The following is a 21,325-nucleotide window of genomic DNA, read 5'->3' on the forward strand; positions in this document are numbered from 1 at the left end:
ACTATTACAAGACATAACTGGTAAAAACCGGTCTCAGGTCAGTAGATAAGGGCAACGTATCAGCAACAAGTATATCTCTATTCAAGCAGTTCAACCTTATGCATCCTGGAGGGCTTTCGGCTCACACCTGAGCCTGTTTTACTCTCAGCTCCCACAAAAGGCTGTGTTTACTTTCATTACTATCTCTCTTTCTATCTCTCACATACACTCTCAATCACTTTCTCTCTCCTTCTTTCATGCCTGGGGCTGAGATGGGTGGAGAGATATAATGAGAAAACACTGAGAAAAAGAAAAGGGCCGCGTTTCTTTCACAGAGAGATGGTGGGCTACAGAAACCGATAAAGCGAGAGGGGGCATAGAAAAAGGTGTAGAAATCCAAAGAACAAAGTCTTCCAACACCATTCCTGCAACATTAATGGCAAAGCGTGACTTGGCTGGAAACGGTGTTGCAGCTAAAACGGACTCAGTTTCACCATCACTTTATTACCAAAAAAACAAAACACACTCCCTACCTGTACTGAGAGAGCAAAAAACCCCCGACTGATGATCCGCAGATGGAAAAAGCCATGGCAACCACCCCGTTCCACACCCCAAGCTCTCTGGCCGTCATGTGGTGGTCCAGCAGGAAGAGAGGAAACATGGTGATAGCCCCCTGTTCACCTGTTCAGAAAATATAAGATTACATCAGCACACATACACACACAGTTCAACGATTGTAAACGCTCTTTCAGATAGAGAGAACAAGAAGACCAAGAAAGCTGAGAGGATTATTGAAAATGTGCTGGATTCTTATCACATTGCATCAGACTTTTCTCAAAACTGGTGTTAAACTCCTGATAATATCCACAGATCACAACACAAACTTAGTCAAAACTAAACACTTGTTATCTGAGAATGGAAAAAAGTGATAACCTGAGCAGAGGCCACGTTTTTTCACACTTGAGTCCTTGCCTTCCAGTCACTTTTTTTCTGAGCGTTTGTCACTTAAACCCAGACAAATGTGACAAAAACAAAAGCTGCCAGTGAAATTGCTGCTGCTACACTGCACAGAGTCCTGCGTCGCTGCATGATAGCGGGTGCACAGAGGCCTTGGTAACCCGCCGCTGTGTATTATTTAGCGACATTGTCATTATTTATGGAGTCTGCCTTCAGTTCAACAGCGAGACAGCCCGCTGACTGACAGCTCTGAGACCGCCGTCAAAAAGAAACTGCGCTTCTGGGGTCCCCGGGATGAAACCGGTGAGAAACAAAAACAGAAAATCAAATCAAAAATCAGACGCTTCTGTTGGAGTTCTGCTACGGTCGCTGACAGCACCACGTGAGCGCTTTGACATCGCTTTCTTTGTGGGGGATTGAGTCTGACAGTAGAGCTAAATTTGTAAAGGATGTTGTAAAGTCTGTAATGTGGTGGCAACAACGAACAATGGGACTCGTTTTTCACATTCAGCGCATTTTTTCTTCATATAAGGCAGCTATGCCACCCAGGTCCAATGTGTTCAAGGAATAAGGATGCTGTTTTATACAAGGATGAAGACATACGAGCCAGTCACATTCACTTTGCAGTTTGTACAAAGAGCATTTAAAACTGCTTCGACTAATGTCAAACTAGTCAGTTATAGTCTAAGCCTTGAGAAAATTCGGCACAGTTCCAGCATAACCATAATTTACATGAAGTAAGACCATAGTAACCATGGGTAGAACAACAAAGGCCTCTAAGCTACACTTAAGTATTATATTAATAATACTATTATTTACTATTATTTAAATAAATAATATAATAAAAAAATTTATAAAATTTCCTTATTCTTTATCCTTTATATTACAGAAAGACAGTATGAATATGGATTTCCACTAAAATACCACAATAAATACAGTTGAAAATCTATGTTAAGGGAACACTGCAGAACAAATAGTGTTCTTTGTGTCAACATGTATACAAAACACCAAAGATGATCACTGAGGAGTTATTAAGATGCTGCTGATCGTCTCATATGCGCAGCTAGACATGCACTTCAGCATTCTGCCTCAGTCTTTTTTATCTCCTACGCTGCTTCAAACTAATTATTTTTAAGCAGGGATTGAAAACAAACAACAAGACTGCTTATTTATGTCTATAAATAATCTCAGAGCAACAATTGTCCATTTCACATGGGATTTCATTAGACATCCACAAAAACACAGTGGAGGAAAGAAGAAAAGGGGAGGCACTGGGAGGAGAAAGGGGGGAGTGAGAGGGAGAGAGAGAAGAGATGCTTTATCAGTTCACCTCGGTTAACAACGATAGATAATGGGGAACAGATGAAGACAAAAATGGACAACAGATTCAAGATGAGATGGAACGATTATGACAGCGAATAGGTAATGAACTACACTACAATTGCGTGGTAGTGATTGAGAAGTTCACCAGATGCAAGATTTGAAACTCATTTTTGAGTTTCTGCAATTGCATTTCCTTAAAAAATCTAATAAAATAAAGAAATTAGGTTAGGAATTACACAAAGAATAGTTTAATATTTCATCTAATACTCATTCTCGTGTTGTTACAAACTGTATGACAAATTTTTTTCTGTGGAGCCAAAATTATCTACGTGCAATTACAATGAATAAGGACAGGAGCTTTCAATTCTCAAAAAGGAAGCAAAAGCACCATAAATTAGGCTATCAGTAGCTCACATGATTTATAAAAGTCTGGTGTGATGGACAGACTAAAATGTAAGTTATTTACTGAGATCTTCCCTTCCAGTAGTTTGTTAACTGTCAGTGAGCTGAATTTGAGAATCAGTCATGAACAAATCGAGACAGGTTTTGTAAATGGAATAATCTGATTCACTGGAAATATCTAACTCTAAATTTCACTATAGCAAATAATGCCATTCTCATGAACAGTATTCAACGAAGAATTTCAGTCTGAACAATACAGTGGATAAATCAAACTACTTTTTTGTAAAATCATTTTAAAGCTTGACATTCTCCAAATATGCATCTTTTATGTTCCACAGAAAATAGAAAGCCATCCAGCTTTGGAGCAACATGAGGATGCAATTCAATGAAACACCACCTCAACTAAACTTGTTAGAGATGCTGACTAAAACCAGCACTACGATACATCTCAAAGAGTCTTCAGCATGGGAACAGCCTGAGGAACCTGGACCCCTCCCAGTTCATGTAGGTCACTATGCCGTGTGTATCTCCATCTGTGTGTACTTGAGCAGGTCACACAACTCCATTGTAAATGCTCCTCAACCAACGACAAGCCCCATACCAAGTCTCTATGGACCTCTGAGGTTAGAATCCGCAAAGGTCTAGATTATTCCCTTTACATTCTGGGACACAATGACATAATTGTTTGGACGAAACAAAAGCACAGAGAACTATCACTTGCACCGTTAACTATGTGAATGCGAGCGAAGATACAGTGGTATGGATAGGGAACGGAGACGCATCCTATTCAAAGTGCGATGTACTGTAAGCTCACATATCTAAACAGAATGCTTTTTAATGTTCACACCCGAGTTATACAATGGTCCAGACAATGGGGAAACAATGTAGGTCAACTAAAAGACATCACATACTTTACTCATCTTCTTTCTTGGTATTCGGTGTTCTCCATCACTCCCTACTCCCACGTTTTCTCATCATACCCGATGCCCCCTGCACCCCACCATCTCTCTCTCTCTCTCTCTCTCTTTCACTCTCTCTCATAGTTGACCATGTGGTGGGTGTTCATTAATTCATCCCCCCTGCAGTCCTCTGCGTTCCCTCTGGAAAATATTGGCCTCCTGCTCGCGTCACCCCTCCATCCCTCCCACATACCCCTCCGTTCCCTGGCCCCTGCTGTGCAGGACAGAGGGAGGGCAGCATCAGGCGATATACATGTGTGTATGAGTGTGTGTTATGTATATATACAGTTGGAGAAGGAGAGTGGAAGACAGAGAGACATAGCAAAAGTGGCTTTAACTTTAACCCCCACAAGAACACTCCCGCCTCCAGCTGGACTCTTCCCAGGGAAGCTCCACGTCTGGCCCAATCCCAGCCCCCTCCATCCCACCACTGTCCCCCTTCACCCTTTATCAATGCTTGGACTGAAAGAACATATATGTAACACATTTTGGTAACAACCTGTGATGCAATAGATGCATTAGATGACATGCAATGGAGTTTCATGCAAAGTGTGATTGATTTGTCACCTTAGTAAGACACTTAGACATTATTCTACAATCCAATTATCCTACAATCCAATAAACCTAGTATTAAAACTTAAAGTAAACAACAAGGAACTTTAGTTTGTGAATTCCTATGTAATATTTATGATCACATAAATCAAGCAATAAAAGTAAAAATGACCATATAAAGGCTTGGTGGATTCTAAGCACAGACTAAATATACTATCTTCACTATAAATGTGTGTGAATAGTTTTAAAGAGCTTTTATTTTTTAATCAATATGTATTGATAAACACACACAAAAAAAATAATCAACAGATTTGTTTTTTGTTTTATTCAGAAAAAAGTACACTCTCCTAAAAAACAAAACAGCATAAAATATTTACTAGACTTGTTTCTAGAGAATGAATTTGATATTTTTCTTGAAAGTTTATTCTCTTATCCCACTGGCAAATAGTTTTTGGGCTTTAAGCATACACTGCGCAAAGTATTGTTAGATTTATGCAACAAAAAGAAACTTAATACACAACATATTCTCTGAAAAAAGTACTAATATCTTATACAAATTAGTTTCAAGTAAATGTATCTCATTTAAGAGATGTTTATATATCTTTACTGAAAAGCAAGACACAAATACTGATTAAGAAAATTATGTTAGTTTGTGTCATCCGGAGTGCTGTTTAATAGTAAATGATTATGATGATGATCGGGGGAGAAACCTTATAAAACAGATTAAGAGGGGGGCTGCCGCTTGTCCTGTCTGCTGAAGCTCATCCGATTACAGTGCCACCTCTCTCTCTTTGCCAGAGACACATACACATAACACGCAAAGCTTGGTTTTCTGATTAAATTGTTCTGAACAAAATATTACACTCAAATGAAGCATAAACTAAATCCATTGACATAAGCAGTGCAGCACATATTTCTAAATTCAGTTTTCAATGAAAACACCACAGACACAAAGAGACTCTAATCCAAACATAATCCCCTTCTGGTGCCAAACACCACATTCAGCTCATTGAAAGTGATTCATTAGCTGCTATTTATGTCTATATTCCTGATTCAGATCATGTCATAGAAGTTTGGTTTGTGGTCAAACGCTGGTGCAAAGTTAAATGAAAGACTTTAATATCAGTTCCAGTACAGACATTCTGAACTGAACTGGGTAACCAAACTGTGTATGGTTTCCTGATGTTTAGAGGCTTCAAAGCCATTGAGAATAACGTGACAGTAAGCATGGAGAAGGCCAAGACTGCCATCTTGTGGGCAAACAACACACTGCCATGACTTCATTTCAAGTTCATGGTCAGTCAACAAATTAGAGAAATGTAAATGTATTTAAGATCTCCAAATCATTTAACTCAATCTATCTGATGTTGAATTACGACAAATATCTTACCTAGCTTGTAAGTGAGAACGTAGAACATTGTCCACGGCGTTCCTGGCACAGACAAGAGCTTCCTCCACGCCTTCCAGGGTTGCATCACATCCTTTGACCCTCTTCGTCCTTCTCCCTGTCCCCGCACCGACTCTCCATCCAACACCGGGGCGCCCCACACGAACAGAGCAACACCACCGTAAACACAGGCCAGCAGTGTGAACATCCAGCCCCAGCCTGCAACATCAATCACAGCCAGGAGCCCCCCTCCAGCAAACACAGAGCCAGCTTTATAACCCACCACCTGCACTGTGTTTCCCAGACCCACCTCCCCCTGCCCCCTGAGCAGCCGCACGGCCACTCCATCCGCTGCAATGTCCTGCACTGATGCCAGCACGTTCATAGCGAGCAGGGAGCCCGCTACACCCATGTACTGGACATCAGGTGAGATGGTAGCACTCACCAAACAGGTGAGAGCCAGACCAGCTACTGTGCCCACTAACCAGCAGCGCTTGGTGCCAGTCCGGTCCACCAGAGGGGCCCAGAGTACCTTGAGCACCCAGGGGAAATAGAGGATTTTGGTGAGGCTGATGCGGGTGAGGGAGTGGCCAGCACCGCGCAGGTACACCGGGAGCAAAGACGACTGCAGGCCATATGGAATGCCCTGGATGAAGTAAAGGAGACCCAAGAACACCAGTTTGTCGTTCATCATTGAGAAAGGCAGGTTTGGGGAGCCTCAGCTCATGGCTGTACTCTGTAAGCAACACAAGTATAGTGTTTGATATGGACTTGTTAACATAATGGTTTCTATTCAAGACGTCACAACTAAATACAGTGACATTTTTAACTATTATATAACATCATACTTTCTCAGTTGATTAATTACAGTTAATATTTGTTGGAGTGTCTTTTTTTTTTTTAATCACTCCATGAATCAGGAAATATTGTCAACACCCAGAAACTAATAAAACCTTTTTTAATCAGGAAATATTGTCAACACCCAGAAACTAATAAAACATTGTCATTCATTCATAACAGTTGGATAAAACTGATATAACTAAATCAAGTCTCATTAGATATGTTTCATACATTTTGCAAACTGCTAGACACAAAAATATAAACATTACATAATTAAATATTCACGAATGATTTCATAAACAATCCATTCTGTCACAACATAACGTTATGTTCTACTTTAGGGAGACTTGCAACTAGGAACAAGAACAACAGAAATTATGTACATAAAAATGTACAAATAACACAATTCAAGTTCAGCAAATACCTAACTGTATTTACAGGTAAACGTCTCTTTCACCCGCTGTGCTCTATGCAGCATAACCTCTTCTTCTTCTTCTTCTTCTTCTTCTTCTTTGGTGTTTATTGGCGGTTGGCAAACCAACTTGTAGGTGCATTACCGCCACCGACTGGACTGGAGTGTGGACAGGATACATGTTTATAGGATTAACATAATATGATAGATGGGGAACAAAAAAAAAAAAACAAAAAAAAATTTAAATAAATAAAATAAAACAAAATTAAATAACTGTCTAAATTCTTTTACTTAATTCCGTTTCTTTAATAAACTTAGTAATAATGTCATATATAGCCTTTTCCTTTAGTATACCTATTATTGAAAAATCTTTATGCTCAGCTTTAATTAGTGACTGAATAAAATTATGTCTGTCTTTGTTGTATTTCCTGCAGTGAAGTATTACATGTTCAACTGTCTTTTGCTGACTACAGTGATTACATTCCCCAGTTGGATGTTTGCCGATTTTAAACAGTGTACTATTCAATCCTGTGTGACCTATTCTCAAACGGGTTATTATATTCTCTTCATTTCTGTTCCTGCTCTCTCTCCTCCCAGTACCAACTTGTTGTTGAATATTATATAAGTGTCTTCCTGTTTCAATACCATCCCAGTGTTCCTGCCATATAGATTGTGCATATCTCCTAATGAACACTTTAGCTTCTGCTTTACTTAATGGAACTTGTAAATCTATCTGCTTTAATTTTAAAGTTTGTTTAGCCATAACATCCACCTTCTCATTTCCTACCACACCAACATGAGCAGGAACCCAAATAAATTGAATTGATATACCCATAAGCTTTAAGTTATACAATTTATGGAATATATCATTAATTATATCCATCCTAAAAGATGATCTACCAGATTTTATGCTTTCCAGTGCTGAGTAGCTATCAGATGCAATAACTATGTTATTCATTTGCTTTTCTTCTGTCCACTGCAGGGCCATTAAAATTGCCAATAGTTCTGTAGCATAAACTGATAAATGATCAGAAACTCTTTTCTTAATGTAAGAATCATTCATTGGAATATACACAGCTGCACCGGCATATCCTGTCTTCGGGTCTTTTGATCCATCCGTAAATAAAAACACTGAATCATGGAAATGTCTCTCAATATACTTCCACACTATATACCACACTGGAAGTTGTTTGGATTGATCCTTTATTTCCTGTTGTATACTGAGGTCAACGGTTGGTAAGGGGAATAACCAGGGAGGGATGGAGGATATTGAGACTGTGTTGCTGTACTGTACTTGATTTAGTCCTATATACCTCGCCTTTGCGTCACCTATCCACCCAAAACTCATAAAATTTGTTACATTATGTTCCCAACAGTCTGTCAATACACTTTTGACAGGATGTGAAACACTTTGTCCCTGGATATTAACCCAATATGCCAACATTAACTTCATTCGTCTTATACCTAAAGGCATTTCTCCCATCTCCACCTGCATAGATGATACCGGCGATGTTTTAAATGATCCACTGCAGATTAGCATAACCTCTATTTTCCAAACCTCGGTACTTCCGCGGGAGCGCTTGACGTAATGCACTCTTTCAACCAATCAACATACAGCTCTCGAGAGCGCTCTCAACCAATAAATCAACAGCGCCACCCAGCGTCAGAACCAGAGCCATAGAACGGTACTGCAGCGCAGGGCGGGCATGACAGCAAGTTTAGGCAATCAAGTAAAGATATCACGCCCTCTCTCTTAAGTCTCAAACTTTCTCTCTTTTCCTACCACACCCATTGTTCCAGCCAGACGTGTTTCTGACACACAGTCTAAAAAGTTGTAATTTGTCTTTTGCCATCCACAATCTCTTGTGGTAACAGTTTTCTATTCACTTAAAGTGTATAAACCCTGTTGCAGGGTATTTTTTTTTTTTTTTTTTCTCAATTAGCCATCAAAGGACTGTCTTGATAAACAAAGACATCTTTCTCAAAAGTAATATAGCTTTAACTTGAATTAAATGGTCATATTTACTTTTGCAATTAATAGTTTTTTTTACAGTTCATATTTATTTTAAGCCACATAAGTTCACTTAAAAACAGAACTTTTGGCACATTTTCCCTTCGTAAATACCTACTTAACAGGCGCTTTGTGTTCATGAAACTGCACAGGAGACTGAAAATATAAAACTTTAAAGATTTTTGAGGAGGACTTTTTTTACTTAAAATTTGAGTTGGTTTATAAATTAGAGTCCAGTGAATAAGTTTTTGTGACTCAAGTCACACTTGAGTTTACATCCTGGATTCCAGCCAGTACAACCATTTGTGCTAATGTGATCCCCTTAATTTCTATGACCACGAGTCATTAAACTCCCATGTTGTGTTTGTTTTTGATTGTTTTTCAGAGTCAACATGACTTCAAAAATGAGATACACCATATAGAACACACCACTTTAGAAGATTTGCATGAATTTATACAGACATGTGCATCTAGTCAAGTTTTTATTTATCAATAATGTTTTTCATTCTACTACACTTGTTTATATGGGGTGTATAAGTCATATATTGATAGCTGTTGGGTCTTCATCTGTATACATTCATTAGGTGCCACCAATTAATTGCCACACAGGGCTAGCAGGATCTTTTCATAGTCTTCTTTGGTGTCATCCTAAAACAGACAAAACAAACTGAATCAATACAGTATAACACTTATTAATTTGTGTTTATGTACTGAATAGTGTAATGATGACCACATTTAAAATGTGCTAAATGAGATTCATTTACCTGGATGTCCTGGTAGAGGCTCTTGCCAAACTTACTCTGGTACTCTTGCTTGATTTTGGCCAAGTCAATCTCAGAGCGGCTCACCAATATTCTGGTCAAGATCTTGCCTTTGTAACCAGAGCCCTGTGAAAACACAAAATCAAAAAAAATTGTATTTTTAATTGCAATATATTTAAAACAGCCATCATGTCATTTTAAATCTTAAAGGGATCCATTAGATTGCCAGTTAGACTTGCCTTCATTGCCTGATTTAGTTTTTCAGCAAAGAAAACAGGTTTGTTTCCAGTACATTTCACTGTTGAAAAGAGGAGTCACAATAATGAAAAGATGAAAATTTATATATAAAAATAAAAAAAAATGCATGCAAAGATCAGCTTCGGTTTCATTGCTCAAAGCTTTAAATAATATTTGTCACATTATTGCATACAGTAAAGAGAAATATTTAAATAGCATTCTTGTCATACTGTAAGAAAGTAATTCAGGTCTTAAAAGGTATGCTACATCTAAGAGCATCTGCAGCAATTCAGAGAAAAGTTTGCAGTGAACTTATTGCACGTCATACCATTTTAAAATGCAGCATGCAATGCAACAGACAGATAAAAAGGTTTCAGTGTCTCACCAACAGCAATCAAGCAGTTCTCAATATCACCCTTCAACTCCAGATCAATGGCTTTTGCAACATCCACCTTACTGTACTTGGAGTACAGCTGAAAAACTAAATGTAAAGAAAAGGTTATATTATTATGACTAAAGTGGATTAGAAGAAAACTGCACTAGTTATTTTGAAAACAGGGAAGTGGAAGTCAACCATACCTCTCCTCAGGTGACAAGCATTCCTTGATGTGAGAATGTCAATGAACACGCCACAGTCTGTGCCTTTTTTTTTCTCTCCTGCCTCATACAAGGCCTACAGGCAGAATCGGAGGTCAAAAAGACATGTACACACAATGACCAACCACATACACACAATACACTTTTAATTACCCTGGCATCTTTATCAGCCAAGTCCTCTTGCACAACCCGGGCTTCACTTCTGGTAGCCTGTGAATTCAAATAAAATGTTTAACAACGAGCAAAAGCATTTTCTGCCAATTCAAGTCACAAATTACTCTCTTAGTAAGCTGTAGAATCAGATGTGCTAGATAAAAAAAGCATTCAAAACATGCAGTACTGGGAGGGGCAGAATTGAGAAACACTATATAAGCAAAGCCAACCTTGCAGAGAGAAAGCAGGGCATTGCTAAAGTCTCCACCTGTATCAGACTTGATAACCGCCTCTAGATCCTTCTTATATTCTAAAGACACAAGTCATACATTCAGTTTTTATATATACTGCATTCACATTCCATAAACCATGAGTGTCCAATCCTGCACTTGGGGGGCCAGTGTCCAGCAGAGAGTTTAGCTCAAACCCTAATTAAACACACCCAAACCAGCCAAGCAAGATCTTCAGGATTACTAAAAACTTCCAGGCAGGGGTGTTAAAGCATGTTAGGGCATGTTGCAGGCCGTTGGCCCTACAGAAGCAAGATTGGACACTCATGCCATAAACATTTTAAGGATAACTGGATGATAACTAGCATTAATGTTACCCTGTTTGAAAACCCGTTTAATCTCTTGGATCTCTTTATTAGTCCTGGAGGCCAAAATCTCGACAAGTATATCTTCATCTGTGCCCAAACCCTGAAGAGAAAAAAAAAAAAGACTAAGTTATGCAGCCCATGACAAATCGTGTGTGAGTGTGTGTGTGTCTGTGTGTGTATTGTGTAAGACATGCAGTTCTGGTTTCTATTAAAATATCCACCAGATGTGGAGTAAAAATGTGACGTTTATCTACAGTCTGAAAATAATCTTACCTTCATGGCACTATTGAGCAGAAAGGAATCATACTGAGCTGGAGTCATCAACAAGCCCAGAACCACTTCTTCCAGCTCACCTTTAAGAGCAGCTTTCAGGGCTACATCCAGAGGCTGCACAGAAGAGAAGTAGTGATTTAGGTGAGGGAGGATCCGGACAGTAAAAATGTGTTGATTTCAGGTCCAGTGAATGTGATACCTTCTTGGTTTCTTGCTGGTAAGCAGCCTTGATTTGCTGGCGCTGGGCATTGCTCCTTTTGACTAGCGTTTCAATGATTGTGACCTCATCCACACCTGAGAACAGAAACTTCTTTCAACAGAGCAAACAGATGCAGAATGCAAAGATGTAGATGCATTTAATTCATCTTCACTTTTCAGCATTCATATACCTTTCGCCTTGATAGCCTTGTCCAAGACGCTTGCATCCGCAGCTGCATTAAACTGAGCAAAAGGCCTCACTGTGCCCTGCCCCTCCTAAAGACATGAGAGACTTTTATTAAAATTAATCTTATTATTAATCACAAACTAATTTACAGCAGACCAGTGGAGCCTATTCAATAATAATAAAAAAAAATATAAAAAAAAATCAAGAAGCAAATTTTAGGAAGGAAACCCAAAAATACTGAAGCTCTTGCCCTTTAACAGGATGAAAGTGGAGTACATTCCTATCGCGGACCTATTCGGTCTGGTGCTGCTCAAATTTTCCAGAAAGCTGAACAAACTTACTGTGATGTCTTGTACGGTGTTCTCTTGCATGCCTTGATAGGCAAGCTGCTCAAGAAAAGAACTGACTAAGGACATTTTGGCACCTGGAACTCAACAGCTCAACCTACAATGCATGTTGGAATACATTAAAATACATACAGTATATACAAAAGCATTTTTCATCCTTAAAAAAAAAAAGTTTTCACGAATGAATCATCTAAGATTTCTAGCCGTTTTAAATTAATCTTACAGGAAGTACATGATTCACCAAAATAACTGAATGTTAAACTGTGACAGCACATCCAAATACTGAAACAACAAAACAATTCACAAAACCAGGATGTGGAATTTTTTAGTTGAGAGTGTGCAAAGTTTTTAATAACTTCAAGTGTTGCTTTCATTAGCAACTTTAAAAAAAAAATTTAGTCTCAATTGCATCTTACTTTTCAGTAAACAAAAACAACGCTGACATAAATATGCAACAATTATATATAACAAAAACCTGATAGCACTCTCGGGAGTTAGACAACGTATAAGAAGTAAAGAAAATCCCAGTTTCCCACTTACCAACAGCGAATGCACAACAAGCGAGCAGGAGGAGTGTGTTGAGCTGTATTTATACTCACAGAACCACACCTAGCAGCATCAGCTTAACTGTTGCGCTACAGCAGGGCGTTGACTCGGCCAGGCTGCTTTCCTCCTTCCCCTATTAAACACCCGCTTTCATGGTACGCAACAAGAAAAACCGTGGCCTGCGTAGTTTTTTTTTTTTTAAGGTGTATTCAGTCATTTATTTCTTGATAAGAGGAAAATAAGTAACATAGAAATTCAGAGGTGAAAAAATCAGTTTTATATCAAATACATCAGAAGAAGATTGTAGTCTTTTAAGTAGCGTGATAAAAGCTGTTTTATTTGACATGATTTGAGTCGCGTCGTGGGGGCAGACATGTTCATCACATGACCATACTTTAAATTAAAAGGAAATAAATGTTCACCATTAAATTTACAGTTCATACTGTACAGAATCAACAACCCATACACATTCCAGGTGAATTATGTAACAGATATGGTCATTTAGACAGTGTATGATGATCACATATAGGCCAACTAACTTCAAATTCGTTATTTAGGGAACACAAGAAAGAGGGATAGGCCTATATTGTTTTCCACTGGCATGGCAGCCATCTTGAATAGTAAACAACAGACAGCTAGTCTTGCCTCAATCAACAGCTGAGAGAGTATTCTTCACAAATTTAAGACATTTAAAAGTCGTTTCAGAGCACGCTAGTTAAAAATGCAACCTTGTGTAAAACCAGAATTAAACATTTCTGTGTGCGTGCATGCTGCAATGAACAAAGGCTGCTGCTTATTTAGAGAATATATATATATATATATATATATACATTCATGGGTGTATATTTTCACCAGCTAAAATTGGTTTTAAGTCAGTTTTTTTTATCTTTTGCTGTAGTGTGCCAGTAGGAAATATCCGTTTACATTTCCAAACTTTCATTTTGCCATTAATTGTAATAATCCAGTGAGATTTTTGTTTGCACAAGGAGTGAATACTCTGGATGCTGGCTATATGCCGTCAAGCATGCAAGATGTAGACAGTTTTACACAATTTTTGCAAGCAATTTATGTGAATTTCTTACAGCATTCATTTACTCGCATTGTGTTGTGCAATTTTTTTTCTTTAACCACGGTTCAGTGGACACGATAGAACATTATGTACTGTATCAGATTAAAAAACTGATTAATTAAAAGAATTTGTTAGAAAATGTCATTGAAGAACAAACTGAGATAAGCAATGCTTCTTAAGTTTCAGTTGTACTTCATTCTTCTATACACACCAACCAAGTTATGGCAATGACGACGAGACAACATACCTATCAATTCACTTTCCTTAGACAAATGATTGACTGTTTTAGAAAGATACAACCAGTCATTGCCTGTTTTGAATACGGAGCTGTTAGGACATGTATTTAGGAACAGGACTGACCTAACACTGCCCAAACAGATCTTGACATGTTCTCTCCCTTTTACATGTTTCCAGTATTTCTCAATGGCCTATATAAACCTCTAGTCTAGCCCTTTTCTTTATTTGACATAAACATGCATCTACTATATGGAATTTGTGATGTTCAAACATTTCTGCCAAACATCCGCTAGCACAACCAGTTACGTTGATTTACTAGTTGCTCAGTGTCATCTCTATATGTATTAAATTATGATTTTCAACATTTGCGCAACTCTGTGAAATCGACTGGGTTTATTCCAATAAGTATAACTCACTTGACAGCTTTAATTTATATTGCACAGAATTTTATTCTACTCCACTGAGTAAGCATATTAAAACCCTGTAATAACTGACAGAAGGATGAACTATATTATATTTATTTTGCCTTCAATAGTACAGGTGACTAAACACCAAAAACAAATAAATGCTATATTATATGTACCTTTCCCTATTGAAACAGTCTGTACTATATAAAAACTATATGAATAAATATAATTTGACTATAATGTAGAATGATTTAATATGATAAAATGCATGCAATTTTACTTTAAAAATAAAATAAAAAAAGTTTAGAAGTTGAAAGCACAAATTACTTTATTTATGGAAGAAACTGATATTAGTTTAACAAGACAATGCATGCATTTATATAGTAAAAAAAGAGTCATTTTCAGAATTCTCTGCATTATTTTCTTTAATATAATGTATGCATATATAATACTGCATATGTATATGTATACTGAATTTCAGCTGCCATTCGTTTACAATATTTTTAATTTTTCTTTTTTTTTTTTACAATGCAGGTGCATGGAGATAGATCCAGGCAGGTCATGAGAACATGATCTCCGATCATATGGTTCTCAATTCATGAAAAATATTTATATGTAATACATTATTAAGCCAAGACAGTAATTCACAAACCTGATGGATGATCACAATGCAGGTTTTCCATTAGCATTGTACTAGAGAGATAGACCTGTCTAGATCTAGTTACAATCTCTATCTCACACATTGGAAACCTGATGACAGTCTGCAGCTTGTGTCGGCCATTCAAGCAAACTAATCCCACCTGAAACTTCATCCACTGAGGTTAATATTTAACAAGTGTTGAGAGTTTGGTTCCTCACAAAAACAAGCATCTTTCCAGTTTTTCTCTATTATGTTTGCCAGCCAGTTCTTCCTGCAACTAACTGCAGTCAAGTGTCATCCTGAATCCAGGTAATCCCTCTGATTTACCGATTCCTTTAATCTGATTCGTAAAGCAGATAGTGATGATTTTACTGATTATGTTAATGTTTATCTGACTGATGCACCAAAATTTATTCAATGCAATTTTTTTTGTCTGTCTGTGTTATAGCCAAAGGCAGCTTTTGTTTATATAGTGAAAAGAGTCTTCACACCCTCACTGCTTTGCTTAATCCGGGTTAACCTGTGCTAGCAAAATGCTATGAAGATCAAATACACTGGGGGATGATTTTTACTATTATATTAAATATATATTCAGATAGATTGGAAATATAGAGACAATTTCTCAAATTTGTTGTGAAAAAGCTACAGTATTATTGAAGTTGCATGTGGCTTATTGAACAGCATTGCTCAGTTTGCATGTTTGTGTTTGTGAAGGAATCCTGCTGGTGTCATGTACAGCCACGTCTGAGTGTAACCTGCAAACAGTGCTGCAATATATCATTGTGACCTGTGCTTTGTATAATTTCCAAACAAAAGAGATACGAACACTCTGGCATCATGTATGTCAATTCTGGATCAGAAAATGTGTCCATGTCTTTGAACTTTATGGGCAGGAAGTTACGTAACCATACTGTTGCCCCAGCAGCAAAACAACGTAAGTAAATATCACATTCACACAAGTGCCTACTCCTTCCGTTCCGCTTAATGCATCACTTGAGTTTTGTGTTATCAGACTCTAGTGTTATATATATATATATATATATATATATATATATATATATATAGCAGTGGTGTGCAGTGGTATTCTGAAATAAGGAGTCCTCACAGTTTTGTTTTTTTAAATCAAATGTAAATTTATGTCCCAGTCACATTTTCTTGGTTAAAATGTAATCAATATTCTCTTTATTAAAGCCAAGTTAGCATTTGTTGAGCATTTTACATTTATTCCAAAATTATAACTCAAGGCAGTAACACTTTACACTATATACTTTATTGAGAACTTATGTTCAGCTATTCTTTTTAATAGTTAATTTTTAGCTATTTTAAATTTTTTCGAATCATCAGTCATCAAAGCTCGGTACTAAATATTGGTAAATATTACTTCATGAGAGGATTCAAAACCACACCATGATGGCTATGAACATCTCGTTTTCTTATACCAGGCTAAAACAGTGTTTTCTCTCACTATATCTAGATGCCTGGGAGACCACTGACCTTTCTCGATATCAGGATGATCCAGTGGTCTCCACACGATTGGTACTTTCTCATCCCACTGTGTCATCAGAGGAACTGCCAGGCAGTGTTCCTGATCTGAGAGAAGAGATCCAGTGGCGTAGACCATGTAACATCCATAACACACTCCTAGACCAGGAAAAAGATAGAGGTGGGTTGAATGTTCCTGTCACCTCCCAGAATCTAAATATTGCCTAAACTCTTGCTTAACATTTAAACTAACACCTAATTCATCTTTATGTTAATACTACCTATCTAAAATAACTTGATCTAATTAAAAATTTTAACCTAATTTTATAAACTTAAATTTAAAAAAATTAAAAACGCACATTAACCATCTTCTTTAAAAAATGTTTTATTAATTTACATTTTTCTTTCTTGTCTTTTAAGCGAGCACATCTGGAACAAGCGTTTCAACATGATGTTTATGCCACTGAAAATGTTACAAGAAGAAACTGCATAAAAAAGAAGTGAAAATAATCTTTGTATTTGAGTACTTAAAGGGATAGTCTACCAAAAAATCTAATGTCTTTCATCATTTACTCCAAACCTTCTTTTTTGTGTAACACAAAAGGAGATATTTTGAAGAATGTTGGTAACCAAACAGTTTTGGGTCCTACATTAGTGGACAAAAAAATCTGTTTGGTTACCAACATTCTTGCCACAACATTGCCACAGCCATATCACCCTGCAGCCCAAGACCGGTTGCCCACTGAAGCTAAGCAGGTTTGAGCCTGGTCAGTACCTGGATGGGAGACCTCCTGGGAAAACTAGGTTGCTGTTGGAAGAGGTGTTAGTGAGGCCAGCAGGGGGTGCTCACCCTGCGGTCTGTGTGGGTCCTAACGCCCCAGTATAGTGACGGGGACACTATACTGTCAAAAAGCACCGTCTTTCGGATGAGACGTTAAACCGAGGTCCTGACTCTCTGTGGTCATTAAAAATCCCAGGATGTATTTCGAAAAGAGTAGAGGTGTGACCTCGGCATCCTGGCCAAATTTCCCCATTGGTCTCTGACCATCATGGCCTCCTAATCATCCCCTTACACTGATTGGCTTCATCACTCTGTCTCCTCTCCACCAGTAAGCTGGTGTGTGGTGGGCGTTCTGGCGCACTATGGCTGCCGTCGCATCATCCAGGTGGATGCTGCACACTGGTGGTGGACGAGGAGACACCACCCCTCACAATGTAGAGCGCTTTGAGTGCTTAGAAAAGCAGAAAAGCGCTATATAAATGTAATGAATTATTATAATTATTATTATTATTATTCTTCAAAATATTTTCCTTTGTGTTCCACAGACAAAAGAAAAATGATACAGTTTGGAATGACAGAAGGGTGAGCAGTTGATGACAGAATTTTTGGGTGGACAAACCCAAGGTATAAATACGAATGTGTTTTGTCATGTACAGACATGTTTAGGTAATTTAAAAGGTTTATTTAGTGTTATTGTGGAAATATTACTATAGTTATGTAATTGTTTATTTAATAAAGTGCAAATAAAGTGCATACAGTAATTACTTTGTGCTCAACTCTCACTTAATTGCATATTTAATTAAACCTTAAATATGTTAATTTAGTTTTAAATAAAGAAATAAATAATTATTAAAAACTAAAATAATGTATTTGTAATGTATATGTAAAACATGTACAATTGTAAAAAATATATCTAATTAATATTTAAAATGAATTATAAAAATGTATAAACAAATGATTTAATAAATTCCTATAATTTGAATGGTATTGTTTAATTGGATATGTGTGTGCATTTGACAAGTACCAGTCTAGCTAACTAACCTTGCTACTGTACATTTACTGCACCCTGTTGTTTGGCATATCAATAGACAATAGACTGTCACTGATCTATCCCCATATAGAGGAAGTGCTCACCAAAGCTGTGTAAAATAAGCTCCAGACTCCCCAACAGAGCCTGAAGAGTTAAATGTCACTGTAATTGCATGTTAATATTTGAAGGTGCAGCTAAATGTGAGGTCTCATGGCTGAGGAAAGGTAGACTCAAATGGAATACGTTCAAGTGCTGGATCGGCGCAGACCGGCACCGTGGTAGGTCCTGCCAGTGAAGATTGGGCATACTTAAATCCTGATCGAAAAGTATTTATTTCCATACGATTTTAATCACAGCACCCAATATGTCTTCTGTGAGTGCAAGTGTAAGACATCTCGAAGATGAGGCTCCAATGGATATCAAGATGTTTATCCCATATGACTCTGCCAAGCTTTGCATAACCCAAGTATGTAGATATCACTCCTTCATGGACTATTGTGGACTGAATGCATTATTTTTGTTATGCAAGAGTTTTGCTTTGCTTCTTGCACTAGTCAGATGCCCGTCACTCCCTCTGTTGTCCTGGGGCCATAGGGTGGGGATGAGACGCCTCATCTGAGGTCATGTGTTGTTGGTTCTTCAAGGCCCATTCATGACCACACATTCTTGAACAACTCAAAACCCAAAATTTATACTAGTTCTCAAAAAGACAAATCTCAACAGGTTCCAGTACACACCTTGAGTCATTTTTGTTTTGTTTGCCCAATGCAGAGCTGTTAGCATTAAAGAAGGTACTCATTTAAAAAAGTATGCAGGCAACTGTAACAGCGTTTCGCAACGTTTTGACGTAGGTACCTTCATTAGTAAAGTACCTCTTCATCAACACCAAACCATATATGTGCTACTTTAATATTATACTAGACATAATTCATTTCTATAATTCAATTTATTAAAGTGGCCATAGTGATTCACTTTTACACAAGTGATATTGTGGGTTAAAAAGACTCACTAAGTGACTTTTTTCTTCAATAAAAGCTTTAATGGTAAACTATTTAATATACAATTTTAACAGTTCTAGGGGCTATCATGAAGAAATAAAAAAAAAAAAATGGCCACTATGTATTTTAGTTGGCTATATGACTGTTACCATACCAGCAGATAAGAGATGATATGATTGCAATGAAGAGCAGACATCAGGAGATGATTCAAGAACTGAAGGAGAACTTTCTCATAGTATCACGAGAGAATCATGTGATACGCTTGTTTACTGATCATTCAGTCAGACAAACAACAACTATATTGTGATTTTATGCATGCTTAAGTGTGTTTATGTGTGTGTAGGAAAAAACAGCTCTTAGAATGAGGACGCATTATCAAAATAAGCTTAACACCTTGAAGAGAAAAATGTACCAGGAAAAGGTGGCCAGAAAAAACGCACACTGGGAGGAGAAGGCCAAGGTGAGTCACAAGCATCATCAACTGCTTCATTCATTTCCCAAATTCTCATTGGCTTGAACACTGCTAATTCAGGGCTAACCCGAAACACATGATGTAAAACCCATAAAACATTTGTTCATCTTCACAAGCTAAAGGGGTCATATGATGCGATTTCAAGTTTTCCTTTCTCTCTGGAGTGTTGATTGGCAAGCTGATTGTGCATAGATAAGATCCCTGAAGTTGCAAAGACTAAAGTCTCAAAGAGATATTCTTTATCAAAGATAAGACTCTGCCACGCCCTCCTAAAACGGCTCGTTCAAACACACCCCCACATGTCTATGTCACAATGTGGAAATATTTGCGTAATGCAGCCCAAATGTTCACGCAAAGAAAGAAGGCGTGGTTTCAGTAACCACAGTAGTGTTGATGCAGCCATGTTTCTAGGCAAAAGCAAAATCACTTTATTTTATAAAACTAAGGACATTATTAACTGTCTTTAAATTTATTTTGAAAGATGTAGCTGGCCATTATGGTAAGGGGCGTTACATTTCCGACGCGTGCTTGTGGTGTTCGACCAATCACAATGTACTGTGCCAGTCGGCCAATCAGAGCAGACTGCGCTTGTCGGAAGGAGGGGCTTTGTAGAAAACTAGCGTTTGAGAGAGGCGGGGCATAGAGGACCTACAATAATGTACAGTATTTGAAAAATAATGTGTTTTTTGAACATTAAAGCATGTCAGCATATTCTGTTACACCAAATACACCAAATAATAATGATCTTTAAAATAGCATCATATGACCCTTTAAGATATTTTTGTTGAAATTCGAGAGCTCTCTGACCCTCTATAGAATGGCCTGAGAAGGCAAGCATATGCTTGCCTTCTCAGTGTAAGTGTAGGCTACTACCACGTTTTTATAACTATCCCTTTAATTATTACGTCATATTGCTGTCATCTGGCTATTTTTAGTAATATTTCATATTCCCGGGATCAGACTCTAGAGGATCTAAATAAAAATTTGAGGGGCAACACAAAATGCTTCAGGAGAGGAACCAAAAAGACTTGGCCTCATGGAATCAAGAAAAGGTATCAGATTGTGGTAACACACCCACACATATTCATACATACATAAACTGTCTGTGTGTTGTGTCTCTCAGAGAGAGAGAGACTAAAAGAATCAATGGAAACTTTTACAGAATAAGATGATGGAATTGTTCTCCTCCCGAATGGATCTCCTTCACAACCACCAGGCATCAAGTAAGAGCTGTATAGGTAAAGGAAAGGGAAAGGAAAGGGTATGGTGACCTATACTCAGAATTTGTGCTCTGCATTTAAGCCATCCAAGTGTACACACAGTAGTGAACATACACCCGGAGCAGTGGGCAGCCAATGCTGCGGCGCCTGGGGAGCAGTTGGGGGTTCGGTGCCTTGCTCAAGGGTCTCACCTCAGTCGTGGTATTGAGGGTGGATACCACGACTGAGGTGAGATCCTTGAGCAAGGCACCGAACCTCCAACTGCTCCCC

At 37.9% G+C, this 21,325-nt stretch overlaps 3 protein-coding genes across 5 annotated transcripts in view; 1 reads left to right on the forward strand and 2 right to left on the reverse strand.

Annotated features, from left to right (window-relative positions):
- The window catches only part of LOC306871461 (major facilitator superfamily domain-containing protein 3-like), a 35,358-nt gene extending 28,438 nt beyond the window's left edge, over positions 1–6,920 (reverse strand). The window contains exons 1-3 of one of the 4 annotated variants that reach the window (XM_079419415.1): positions 6,838–6,920; positions 5,563–6,295; positions 513–660 (exon numbers count right to left, since the gene is read on the reverse strand). In XM_079419415.1, coding sequence (XP_079275541.1) covers positions 513–660; positions 5,563–6,253 — 839 coding nt within the window. In that variant the 5' untranslated portion in view covers positions 6,254–6,295; positions 6,838–6,920. Of the gene's footprint in view, positions 1–512; positions 661–5,562; positions 6,296–6,823 lie in introns of all 4 variants that reach the window. The other 3 variants (XM_079419414.1, XM_079419413.1, XM_079419412.1) reach the window with 3 other exon arrangements.
- The window catches only part of LOC306871647 (transient receptor potential cation channel subfamily M member 3-like), a gene marked incomplete at its 5' end in the record, with an annotated part of 440,831 nt that overhangs the window by 120,700 nt on the left and 298,806 nt on the right, over positions 1–21,325 (forward strand).
- Positions 9,007–12,815, reverse strand: LOC306871203 (annexin A1-like). Its single transcript, XM_079418980.1, has 13 exons — positions 12,714–12,815; positions 12,168–12,270; positions 11,831–11,915; positions 11,641–11,735; positions 11,442–11,555; positions 11,178–11,268; positions 10,801–10,880; positions 10,571–10,627; positions 10,400–10,493; positions 10,206–10,301; positions 9,823–9,881; positions 9,587–9,709; positions 9,007–9,470 (listed from the first exon to the last, which is right to left on the reverse strand). Exons 2-13 carry the CDS (start codon positions 12,240–12,242, stop codon positions 9,417–9,419), a joined length of 1,023 nt encoding a protein of 340 aa, XP_079275106.1. The 5' UTR covers positions 12,243–12,270; positions 12,714–12,815; the 3' UTR covers positions 9,007–9,416.

The sequence above is a fragment of the Barbus barbus genome (assembly GCF_936440315.1).
Source record: "Barbus barbus genome assembly, chromosome: 6".
Lineage (NCBI taxonomy): Eukaryota > Metazoa > Chordata > Actinopteri > Cypriniformes > Cyprinidae > Barbus > Barbus barbus.